At 38.0% G+C, this 12639-nt stretch overlaps 1 protein-coding gene across 4 annotated transcripts in view; it reads left to right on the top strand.

The window, feature by feature from the left end:
- Positions 1 to 615: 615 nt before the first annotated feature.
- crtc3 (CREB regulated transcription coactivator 3) overlaps positions 616 to 12639 on the top strand; it is a 48522-nt gene continuing 36498 nt past the window's right edge. For all 4 annotated transcript variants that reach the window (XM_084107609.1, XM_084107608.1, XM_084107607.1 and 1 more), the window contains exons 1-3: positions 616 to 2035; positions 10720 to 10830; positions 11471 to 11599. In XM_084107609.1, coding sequence (XP_083963735.1) covers positions 1904 to 2035; positions 10720 to 10830; positions 11471 to 11599 — 372 coding nt within the window. In that variant the 5' untranslated portion in view covers positions 616 to 1903. The remainder of the gene's footprint in view (positions 2036 to 10719; positions 10831 to 11470; positions 11600 to 12639) is intronic.

The following is a 12639-nucleotide window of genomic DNA, read 5'->3' as shown; positions in this document are numbered from 1 at the left end:
TTTCTATTTTTATATATATTTCAAATGTAATATACATAACTGCAAAGCTGAATTTTCAGCATCATTACTCCAGTGTTCAGTGTCTGATTTGCTGCTCAAGAATCATTTCTTATTATTATCAATGATGAAAACAGTTGTGCTGCTCAGTGTTATTTTAGATTTTATTCCACTTGTATTAATATTTTGAATTAGCTTTAGTTTTCATGTTAATTTTAGTTTAATTTGTATTCATTTCATTATGTGCTTTTGTCAGTAGAAGTACACACAGATTTTGCTATTTAGGTTTAATTTATTTTTTATTTTAGTTTTCACATTAGATAGTTTTAGTTTTTATTTAGTTCCAGTTACTAATTTTAGTGCTTCATAAACTTAATTCAGTTTATTGCCAAGACAACAACAGTATTACATAATATAACAGTATTATAATGCACACACATTCATTTTTGCATCTATTTAGTAATTCATGACCACATTTTTGTAGGATTTGAAGAGTAGAAGTTTTCAATTTCTATTTTTGCACGTTCTATATGACACCTTTAACATGAATAATAGGGCTGTGTGTCCCTTTAAGAGAACTCCACTGCCTCCTTGTGGACACAACTTTAAAAAATTGGTATACAGTTTTGGGGCAGGCTAGTCTATTTTTTCCTCGGCTTGTTTTCACTCGGAGTGAGGGATCGAAGTTGACAAAACAAATGTGTGCCGTGGAGTCACGAGTCGGTGTATCGCAGCTCAGGTGGATCTAGATGATGGACACGGAGAAGAGAGTCCAAGGGAGTAACTTACACGCGGACTACACGATCAGATTTCACCGCTGCATTTCACGAATCAGTAACATCTAAACATTTTCTCTGACTCGAATGACAACAGCGCTCGATCACTGGCCGCTGGTTGTCCTGCCGCAGGACAGTGAGTGTCTGTCTGGTGCAGAGTTTCATTTGCTACCTTGCTTGCTGCAAAGTTGCTGTCGCGCTTAAGTTACCTGTTTATATGAGTTTTGAATGCGTAATGAGGTTTACATCGGCGAGACCACTTGTTGAAATCTCACGAAACTCAGTTCAGTGTTGTGAGCAATAAGATTGATTGAATTGACCACATAAATGGGTCGCTTGCTGTCATTTACAGTTCGTTTGTGACATTTCGTTAGTGATATTTTGATTGTGTCATATCGCTCATTAGCTGGTTAACGTTAGCTGTTACGGCTGACTTTACCCTGTACCTGACCGAGCAATATCTGTCAATTACACACATTTAGACAGTTATATTAACAACTGTCTACCTTAATTCATAAATAATGGTAGGCACTTAAATATTTATGCGTAAATCGTTAAAAAAACACACAATTAAAATGCTTCTCGTCAGAATCTGAAGTATTTAGCTCGCTAGCTAGAGTCGTTACTCAACTTGTTTCGTAGAGCCAAGTGATTATTTAAGCTTTTTTGTTTGGCATTGCACAGTATTCCACATCTCATCCTCTTTTTCCCCACGATACAAGACAAGAACTTGTTTTAGTGATGCCAAACAAAACTGTCATAACGCTTGAATATATAGCGATGTCCAGTTTCCTGACAAACTTTTAGCAAATTCGGCTCATCGCCTGTATACAAAAAAATAGCGTTATAAGTATAAGGAATTCCTATATATTATCGTTACTTTGTACTTCAGCTGATTTAAGTCCATTAAGTTGTTATTTATACGGTTTCGTCGCGTTTTCCAGCTCATTAATGGTGGCAACGCTCTTGTCATTAAAGCGACCTCGTCAAACCTCTCTAAAGCATCAGGACTGCACTCTTACACGCTTTTCAGACATGGAGGGACAACTTAAACACATTTGACTGACGTATCGACAACATTCAACAGTCAGTTCCCTGCGAAGTTGATCTCGAAACTCTGCGGCCCAGCCATGTCTGGATCCCCGGGCTCGAGTGGCTCCAACCCGCGGAAGTTCAGCGAGAAGATCGCGCTGCACAACCAGAAACAGGCGGAGGAGACGCGGGCCTTCGAGCAGCTCATGACAGACCTCACCGTCTCAAGGGTAAGCACAGCCAAATTAGGAAATTACCTCACTCCCTCGATTTCATACATCAAATGCAGATGCCTAACGTTAAGTGTGTCCTATGCGCAACTGAATCACTGTGAATGTAAAATGCCCGACAGATCGAGCTCAGAAGGGATGGGAATGTCAGCGGCTCTCTGACTGCTGTCATTCACACTGCACGCATTCGATTCACACGGACATAATTAAAGCGATCATACTTTTAATTGATCTCATCACATTTTCTAGTCATCACTTCATGATTTGTTCATTATGTTTAGTCTCAGCTGTGAGTAGCAACAATCGTATTTTTTCTTTAAGTACAGATGTTTTTGATAGTCATGACCCGCCTAGACAGTCAAGTCACTATGGCAACCATAGTTTTCAGCCAAGATACCATAGTTACCACAGCTATTGTTACTACAATAAAACTGTGTTAATAACATGACAGAATGAGTCAATGAACACAGAAACAGAGATGTTTCTATGGTGTATGTGGATATGTGGGGTGGGGGTAGCTCAAGTCTATGAGAAGTTGAAATAAAATGTTGTCTTTAAAAATATTGTTTGAAATAATTTTGTATGTGATTTCAAACAGAATCACAATGTAAATTAGTTCACTTGAATACACTTTTATTATTACACTTTTTGAGTGTGAGGAATCTGATGTAAAGTTTTTAAATTTGCACCTCTTTTTGGATATGTGGAGGGTGTTTATTTACTTGCGTTTTGTAATGGATAATGTACAGTCAGTCAATTGTTATTGGAAAATAAACCCGTCACGGTTATCGTGTGGAACGCACCGCAAAATCTAGCCTGACAGATGCTCGCTGACGGCCGACTGTCGGCCTGGTGTGTCCCTGCCTTAAAGGGATGATTCGGAGTAAAATCAACCTAGGGTCCTTTGCACCATGACTTCGAGCCAAACACCCCCCTAGAAGCCTTTTTTCCCTTGGTTGAACATTATTAAAGTTAGAGCTTATTTAGAGAAATCAGCCGGATGGCTTAGTGCAGGCGCTAATGGATCCTATGATGTATCTCGTAAATTACCCCACTAATAATGCCCAGAATGGTACCAAACCTGGTCTATACAGTGTTGCCCTTGACATCAATCGTTATTCAGAAATACTTGACTGCATGATGTAGCGACTGAACCAGAATCAAGTATTCCAGTGAGTGAAGAATCAGCAGAATAGAACGTAAAAGCCATTTAACACTCTTAAATATAAAGGCTTCCAAAAAAAGTTTTCGCAGTAATGCCATAGAAGACCCACACACACACACACACACATCACCACCACCACCACAGTTATTAAAAAAACTTTTTTTTTTCTCAGTGAAGAACATTTTAATAATCTGAATAAACGTTTCCCCCTCATATCAAGAACCTTTTGTGCAGCGGAAAGGTTTCATGGATGTTAAAGGATCTTCATGGAATCATCAATGCCAATAAAGAACCTTTATTTTTTAAAGAGTGCTAAAACTTGACTGATTTTATATTGTGTGGTCACTGACTACCCTAACTCTTCCCCCAGAGAAGATTCACTTAATAGGCTAATTTATGATTTTAAACAAGAAATAGTAACTGGTGTTTTGTCAGAAGCTGTGGTAAACATTTGTTGGGGTCATGTTGTCAAAGGCTTTTATTGTGCTGAGCTGCTTTGCATTTTCAGTTTAATTTACATGGACTTCATGTAAACATTTAGAGTAACATTTGTAATGGTGAACATCATCCCCTAGCTTTGGACTGACCAGTAAAAGAACATGTTCAGGCTGCTTTACTGTTAGTTGTGGAAAAATGCTTGTGTGTATCTTGAGTTTGTTTTTGTTGATGTCTGCAATGGATTTCTTTTTAGCGTTTGAAGTATGGCTTAGAGAAAGGTTAAGAAATGTCGGTCAGGTGTAGTGGTTCAACTGTAGGTCTTTCACCAGTGGGAAGTGTTTTACCAGAAAGCAGCGTCAGACAGCACTCTGTCTCTGTGTGGAGTCTGTAGGCGGGAATGAATGAACATGATCTGCCAGTTCATGATTTGGCTGCCTCCTCTTCTAGGGCACAAGAACATGGTTGTGTTTGTGTTATAGTACGCTGTCAGAGTTTAAAGTCATAACTCTTTACCCACAATCTTTCTTAACAATGGAATGAGCCCTAGAGGAAAATGCTTGCATTTCAGAGAGGTAAAAAAAAGAGGCAAGTTATCTCAAGCATTTCTTGAATTTTACACATTTTGTTAAAGGTCCCGTTCTTCGTGATCCCATGTTTCAAACTTTAGTTAGTGTGTAATGTTGTTGTTAGAGTATAAATAATATCTGTAAAATTATAAAGCTTAAAGTTCAATGCCAAGCGAGATATTTTATTTAACAGAAGTCGCCTACATCGAACGGCCCGTTTGGACTACATCCCTCTACTTCCTTCTTTAATGACGTCACTAGAACAGTTTTTTGACTAACCTCCGCCCACAGGAATGCTCCCTCAACTCTACTCTTGCGCACTTCTTATAACTTACTGTGTTTACTCAGCTCTTACGTGATTTTCTGAAGTAAAACTGACGCTTCATCTTTTGTGTGATGTACAATAAACTTTATTAAACTCATCAGTATATGTCTGATCATCATTCAGACAGCAGACTTGTAGGCTATTAATAATGGATACATACAAGCAGATGACAAATACGTTATAATAACCGTAATTAAACTACTAAACTATACCTGTTCCATCTCTGTACAGCACTCTGACTCTGTAGGCATTATTGTCCGACTCGAAATGAACACCGTTACTGAGAGTTTCTGATATTATCATCATTCCGTGAGATGAAATTGTCCTGACAGACTGAGCGCGAGCTCGTGAAGCTCCGCCCCCTGGGTCGTCCAGCAGCAGCTTATTTGCATTTAAAGGGCACACACTAAAACAGCGCGTTTTTCTAAGCCCCAAAAAATGACAATTTAAACATGCTGTAAAAAATGATCTGTTGGGTATTTTGAGCTGAAACTTCACATACACACTCTGGGGACATCAGAGACTTATTTTACATCTTGTGAAAAGGGGCATAATACGGGACCTTTAATTTTTAAACATTGTAATCTTTAACAAAACCGCTCAATACTACATCAATAATTGCAAATGTTTCTGTGTGGAGAGCTGACAGACAAAAAAAAAAAAGAAAAAAAAAGATTGTTGTAGGAATTGCACTTTTCAGAAACATTTACATTGTATTGTAGCTTTCCAAACCTTGTTGGCAATGATCCACCAATGAAATGAGTGTATACTGTATGGCAATAATCCCAAAGTAAGCAGCGAAGTGTGTCAATTACAACGAAATGACTAACAATGCTTCTGGCATGTCAAAGTGACCACTTTTCTTTGTGTTTGGTTTCTCAACATTTCTCAAGAAGCTAAAATAAACAGCATTGCCACGGTGTTTACTCTGTAAACTTTGAGGAAGTGAATCTACAAAATGCTTCATTATAATTATGGTGTCTGTCTGCACATTAAACTGGTATCAACAGAGGGATCATTTGACAATTTTTGTCAAACAGTTGTCTTCTTTAGAAACAAGAACACGCTTCAGAATTGGATATGCTTTGAATGTCTGCTTGTAGAAACGGATTTGATACCAATCATGTTTTTTTGTGGATCTGAGAGATTTGGCGGAAAGCAAAGACCAGGTGTTTTGCAGAGCTGTAGTGATTCTTGCCGTTTTGAGTAGGATGTGATAAACAGAAATGTAAACCGAACTTGTCTGTGTGCTGTTACAACACTTGTTGACCATAAGCCCATTACATGTTTGCAAGTCATCCAGCTGCAGGCGTGCTCACTGTCCTTTGGCATGTGCAGCCTATGCAAGTAGTGGATCAAGGTGTCTCTGTTAGGCCACGGTCACTAGACTTTGAACGTAATCTACTGCACTATACTTCTTTTAATTCAGCTAAGAGTGTCGTATCAATCTTCTATTGGTCAGACCTCTTCAATTGATACAAATTGTCAGAGTTCACCAAACTTGAACTTTGGAACGCAGCAAAAACTTCTTCGCTTGCGTTTCTTGTCTCCAGCATTCACATGCACATGAATGAAAGTCAATGGAACAAAAAGTGTAGTGTCCGCCACTTTGTTTTAAGATACCAGTACCATTTTTCATCTTAAGTGTTTCTTAGTAAAAGTTAACAATATTAAAAAACAAAAACTGAGAATTTAATGCACCACTGCATGAGGAAAATATTGAATTGGGGAAATTGGCATTTTTGTCAGTCATATATAAATGAAACGGGTTTCTCCCCTAAAAATCATGGCATAGTATATTACTGTTTGACTTTGAATATTATTATATAGAACAAGCAAGCAATATTCAGTTAGGTAAAATTGAGATTGAAACAAATTAGATTTATTAATGAGAAATATATAAACCTGTTTGCTGAGTATTTAAAATATAAAATCTGATTATTAGTACTATTACAGAAATCTTACCTGTCTTAACTCTTTTTCTTAAATAATTTTTTTATGTATGGCAAATGTGCTTCACATTAAAATTATTAGTTTGTTTATGTTAAAACTGTGTAATCAAAATGGATGGACGTTTTATATGCAATTCAAATATGTAATCTTAAATTTAGGCCTAAATAATATTTTTTTGAGTGTAGGAACTCCACCATATCGGTATCAGCGATATATGTTCATTTTTAATGTTATAGTTATCGACCCGATAAGACAATTTGGCTGAAATATAAAGCCGATAAATTATGGATTATTTCCTTAAAGGGATACTCCACTTTTTTTGGAAATAGGCTCATTTTACAACTCCCCCAGAGTTAAACAGTTGAGTTTTACCGTTTTCGAATCCATTCAGCCGATCTTCGGGTCTGGCGGTACCACTTTTAGCATAGCTTAGCATAGATCATTGAATCGGACAGGACCATTAGCATCTCTCTCAAAAAAAATGACCAAAGAAATATGATTGAAATCACTTTGAAAAGGAAAATACAGTTAAGTAAAACATGTGCAGCGCAAGTCTGTCATATAGGCAATATAAAATTATAATGAAAACACTTCTGTTTAAGAATGTTTTGAATTATTTGTGCGCCCGTGTTTTAGCACGTTGTTATGGGCATCCACAACGGAGTTACACCTTCATGACAGGACAGTCGAGTTTGCTTGTGCATTCACAGCCTTTTGTTTTGTGCAAAATAATGTAAGTTGTAGTAACATTGTTTATTTTGTGTGTATGCATTCAGAGCATGTAGCTCAAACAGCAATGCACAACATTAACAACTATGATTGGGGGACTGTCATATTACATAACATTATGAGAACACTATTGTAATATTGAATTCTTTGGGTTTAGTCACCGTGTTTCAACGCGTTGTTGTTATGGGAAGAGCGGATCCACAGCAGGAGTTACACATTCTGATAAGCATGTAACTTAGTTCAAGTTCACTTGTGGATTTGCATCATTTTATGCAGATTTAAATTATAGCCTAATATGTTTATGGTGTATAAATATCTCATTAATCTCAAATAGGATGCATTTCGTTGATTTAATTTACCCGCTAACAGAAAGCTTCAGTTTATGGCTTTCATTCAGCTTCAGCGCACGCAGCTCAAACAGCTATGCTGTTATTTGAAACAGTAATATTCATTTCAGATGTTTGTTTTTCAAAGATATTGATGCATTATTATTAAGAACTAGCTCTTTTATTTTTCTCGTATCATTTTCATCAACAATATGGTTTAATTAAAATAATTTCATTATTGTCCGTGCGGAGGCTATTCCATTGCATTTATCCATGGCACATGCATTTTGATTCTTTATACGCAAGTAATGTTGTCCAATGACTTGTTTGCATTACTTGTTTATTTGTAAGGCAGTAGATTATTTTATTTATTATTATTAAGGTAAGTTGGCCATAGGAGTGTAAAATTTAATTTGAAAAGTTAAGGAATCAGTGGTTCAAACTAGGCTACTGCTGTATATGTTTGATTTAGGTTGAAGTGCTTGGGACATTTCTTTTAATGCTAAATCTTTTGTTTTCGAAATCAGGCTCTCAGAAATTAAATACACATTTAGATTTATTAGCCAAAATATCGGTTATCGGCGACGGCTTTCAAATACGAAGAATTATCGGCTATCAGTATCGGCCAAATTTTTCATATTGGTGCCACCCCATGTAGTAACCATCGTCTGCAATGTTGTGATGTCGACAGAGGAGAGGAAGAGCATAAGCTTAAGCACGCTCTCCCAGGGAAATCCTCAGCTTCACTAAGCAGCTTGGTCCTGCTCCACAGCTGGGGTGTCATTGTTTTGATAACGCTGTACATTGAAAGGCTGGATGTTAAACTCCATGGCGTTTCTGAGCTGTGGAACAGTGTCAACACTGGATTTAAAGCAGCATCTTGCTTACGCTTTGAAACGGTGTGTGTGATGAGTGAGAGAATATCTTGTGTTTTGTTGTTTTATGGCCATTTCTTTAAAAAAACACAATAATCTAGAGTGAGGTTATGTTGGTAGATGCCACTGTGGACGAAGCCATCATATATGAATTTCTGACATCTAATTACGGCAGCACAGTTAATTGGTAAAGTTTGCTTTTTAAAATTATTTTAAGGAAAACCGACCAAAAAGATGAACACATCATGCACTGACTGAACAGATTTTTTTCTGCTCTCTAGAATGAAAGTGTCCCTCCCTCTAATACCACCTGTCATAGCAAGATAGCAAATTTTGGTTCAATGCAAGTAAAGCTTGTTGGGTGTCTTTTTACAAAGGGGCAAGAGATGTCAAAAGGAAATGTGTCACAAGAAAGCAAGCTGTTTTGACCCACATCTTTTTTCACTTTACTTTATTTTATTGTTTTATATCTTTATTATAAATTGGAACAAGTATGCCAAGACGATGTGAACATTGTGTGTTTTTGACATAACCTTGTGAGCAATTGACAGTATAAGCGCAATAAAGCGCAAAAGTTCTTTAGTTCAGTACACGCGTAAAGTGCATTTGCGTACGATTTGAGTATGTGTGCTCAGAAAATTATTTGTCAGTAAAATCGGTTGAAAGTTTTGCCATGATAGAGATGATAATCAATAGCGCTGCCCTCTAAGAGTCGTCTAAACGTTAGTTGTCTAGAAGAGGCTTTGTCGACCAAAATTGTAGTCGCAGAAAAAAAAATCTGTATCACGCAGCCCGTGAGGATCAGATTGTTAACGGCGGTTCTTTGTGGTAGTTACAGTATGTTGGGCAGGAAATCCAAACGTTCACCTATCATCCATCAATCTCAAATGTGGCTTATCATTTGAAACATGTAAGTAGCAACTTCACATGGCGGCTCGCTCTAACGTTAACCTAGATGTGCGCTATTATTCGGCACATATCCAAGTGTTTGTCACAACAGTGGAAACGACTAAAAATACTCATCATTCAAAACTGTAAAGGGTCTACTTTTATTTGTGTAAACTCACAATAACATGAAAATGTGCTTTTGTAAGATAAAGAAATCAAACAGGATGTGCTTTCTGCTGTCTCGGTCTCCATGAACTGGAGCGCTTCACAAAAATGAACCAAAACTCAGCTTATAGGCTACTTGCCTCACTGACATGAGAAATATATCTTTAGAAAGATTGAAATGTCCACTTTTACTAAACCAATTCAAAACGAAAAGAAATACTCTCTGCTTATATATTCCGTATGAAATGCGCATATCTCTATATAGGCACATTGACTATGTTGCGGAGATGGCGAGTCACCATCATCAGCTTCATCTTTGCAGCTGACATTGACTCAGAAATCAATATTTTATTAATAAATAATTTAAATGTCTCCTTGCTATTTTTCCCGACACATTCATAATCATTACTTTGGCCGGTGCTTGAGCACGGAATAGGCTATATTACACCTATATATATTAAACGCTCATTATGGTTTAGTATTCTCCTCAGTATATATTTAAGTAATTAAATGAATATAAACGTGCAATTAGTCCCCGTCGACTAAAAACTGGTGACGTATGCCATACATCAACCACCAATAGATATAAATCTCCCCTACATTTTCTTTTTTCTTTTTCGACAATCTGTTTCACTCATATGTATGAAGGAGAAGATCTGTCGCTACTTCTGCTTCATCGCAATTTTAAAGAGCAGCTCTATTTATTGGCAAAAAATGGGTTTCAATTTGTGTTTCAATGGAATTCTTGTATTTCATTGATATCTTAGCAGCGATGTGTTTCAGATTATGCTATATATATATATATAGCCCTTACATAATATATATAATATATATAATGTAGCCCTTACAACTAAGCAGGACGTAGCTCAGGTTTTATGCTCTGGCTTAATGTCAGTGTGTTGGATTAAAAAGAGGACTTGAGCTTATGTGTAGTAACCCATTGATATCATTAAATGAGGTCAGTCTTTGAGATTCAAATTTTGTCCTTTGGTTAGTGGGAGGAAGGAACGCCTCCTGATTTGCTTGTGCCTGATCAGAATTGATAATTTTCATTGTTTACTTTTGCCGAACAACAAATTTCACACTGTCCTCCAGTTTGGTTCAGAAGTACACTTAAAACCAAACACACTTCCAAGAATTTCCACCTTAGTTAAATACAAATATGTTACAGCAACACCTTATAATATGCCTGGGTAGACTCTCACACTCCTTTCTTTTTCAAATGCATTCACTGTGTCTTCCTCTTGATTAAAGGTGCAGTACCAGAAGATCCAGCAGCTCCGTCTGTCTCAGAACCGGGCACAGTACTACGGTGGCTCGCTGCCCAACGTCAACCAGATAGGCAATGCCAGCACTGATTTCCAGGTACCCGGGTTGTCCTCCATCCGCTTCTCAAAGTCTACTAAATCTGTCCAGCTAGTCATGTTCATTTAGGAGAAGATAATCTCCAGCCATATACTCCGCTTTTCTACCCTCAGATAAACGATGTCAAGAGACGGTAATTGCAAACCTTCTCCTTATAAAACAAAGAGTGTGTTTGTCCTCACCTCTTAGTTTGCCCTCACTTCGCCTACTCCTTCAGTACACGGCTATCCCCACAAGTACACTTGATACAGCGGTGCGCTCCAAGAGCCGAAGAACTGTATCTGTGTCTATCCCCTATGGAGAACAGTGTTGTATACCTTCAGGTGAAAGTGCTCTTGTTGCTCTGAATAAAGCTTCTTTGAGACACCGAGCAGTGATCCCTACTTTTTGTTCGCCATGAGAAACCAAACCTAGAGAGGTAAAAGCACTTTGGAGTAGACTGAATTCACCTTGGGATGCAAGCTAATGGTGGCACTTTGAATACTTTACTTGTGTGTGTGTATTCTGCATGCTTTATCAGTCCTGAATTATGAACACCGTATTTTCACTGACAATTTTTAGGCTGTTACTATTAAAGGCGTTTAAAACAGATTCATGCATTTGTGTGCAGAATGTTAACCAACATTTTATTTCCTCACAGGGGGTGTTTCCCTCCGGTCTGGACTCTGTGCGAGGGACTAGACACCATGGTCTGGTGGAGAGGGTCCATCGAGACCGCAATCGGATCAACTCACCACACCGCAGGCCCATTGACAAGCACGGACGGCAGATATCCTTTAAGTTCACTGCTGTGAAGGTCTTTGTAGAGGGAAATAGTGATTTATAATCTGTGAGGGTCTTTATTTAAGCTAGTAGATGGATCATTATTTTGAGCTCAGAATGTTGTGTGTGTGTGTCATACATGTTGACCTTTGCTCATGTGGGAAGCTTTTTTTAGGCTTCAGGCTGTTGATGATCCTCTATGTATTGATATTCCCTCTCTTACAATGTGGGTGTGAATGAGTGGGTAACTGCAATAACCTGCTGTTTTCTCCCCTCTCATGAGAACCGTTTAGAGATTTAAAAATCAGTACTCTGGTGTCCTCATTAGTGCGTGATTAATAAACCTTGCTGCAGATCGTCTTCAGTGTTCTGCCGCTAGTTCTGCATTCATTCATCACGCAGGTTGACGAAGTCACTGACTACGCCACGCCGGCCCGGCCGGTCTTTTATCTTCCTCGCTTGTGTAGTTGATGGATTTCTTTCATTAATTTTTCAGTGGTTGTCTGTAAGCTTAGTCGTCTGTGGGCTCAAAAAATAATTTCGGTCTGCAGATTTAGCTTAGTGCTAAAGATTAAATAAAAAAATAAAAAGGCCTAATGCTTTCTGAGTTACCATTCTGTTTTGAAGATGTTTAGGGCATGAAGAGTATTTTGCTGATTTAGTTTTGATTTCATCTTCGGTCTTTTAAAGCCAGAGAGAGCTTTTGGGGTTTGAAAAATCTATAAACACAGAAAGAAGCTACTCAGTAGTCATTAAAATTGGAGTAGTTTGGGAATGGCCCACTTGCTCAGATGCCATGTCATACGAAAAGACAACAAAGACAGTGTGAGGGAGACAGAAGGAAAAAAAGTGTGGCAAAGTTGAGTTGCGTAAGAACTTTGAATGATGGGTTCAAAGTAATTCCACACTGTGCGCCACGGCCGCCCTTCTTCTTTGAGCGGGAAAAGGGCATTTGTGATGGTGACCGCAGTCATGCTAAAAACTGCAGGACCTGTTTGTCAGAACTCTGCTCTGTGAAGTGAGCCACTCCCTCCCCTAGAGCTGAAG

This window comes from Abramis brama, assembly GCF_963993115.1.
Source record: "Abramis brama genome assembly, chromosome: 3".
Classification (NCBI taxonomy): Eukaryota; Metazoa; Chordata; class Actinopteri; order Cypriniformes; family Leuciscidae; genus Abramis; species Abramis brama.
Note: the sequence above shows the minus strand (reverse complement) of the source record. Positions and strands in the feature narration are given on the sequence as shown.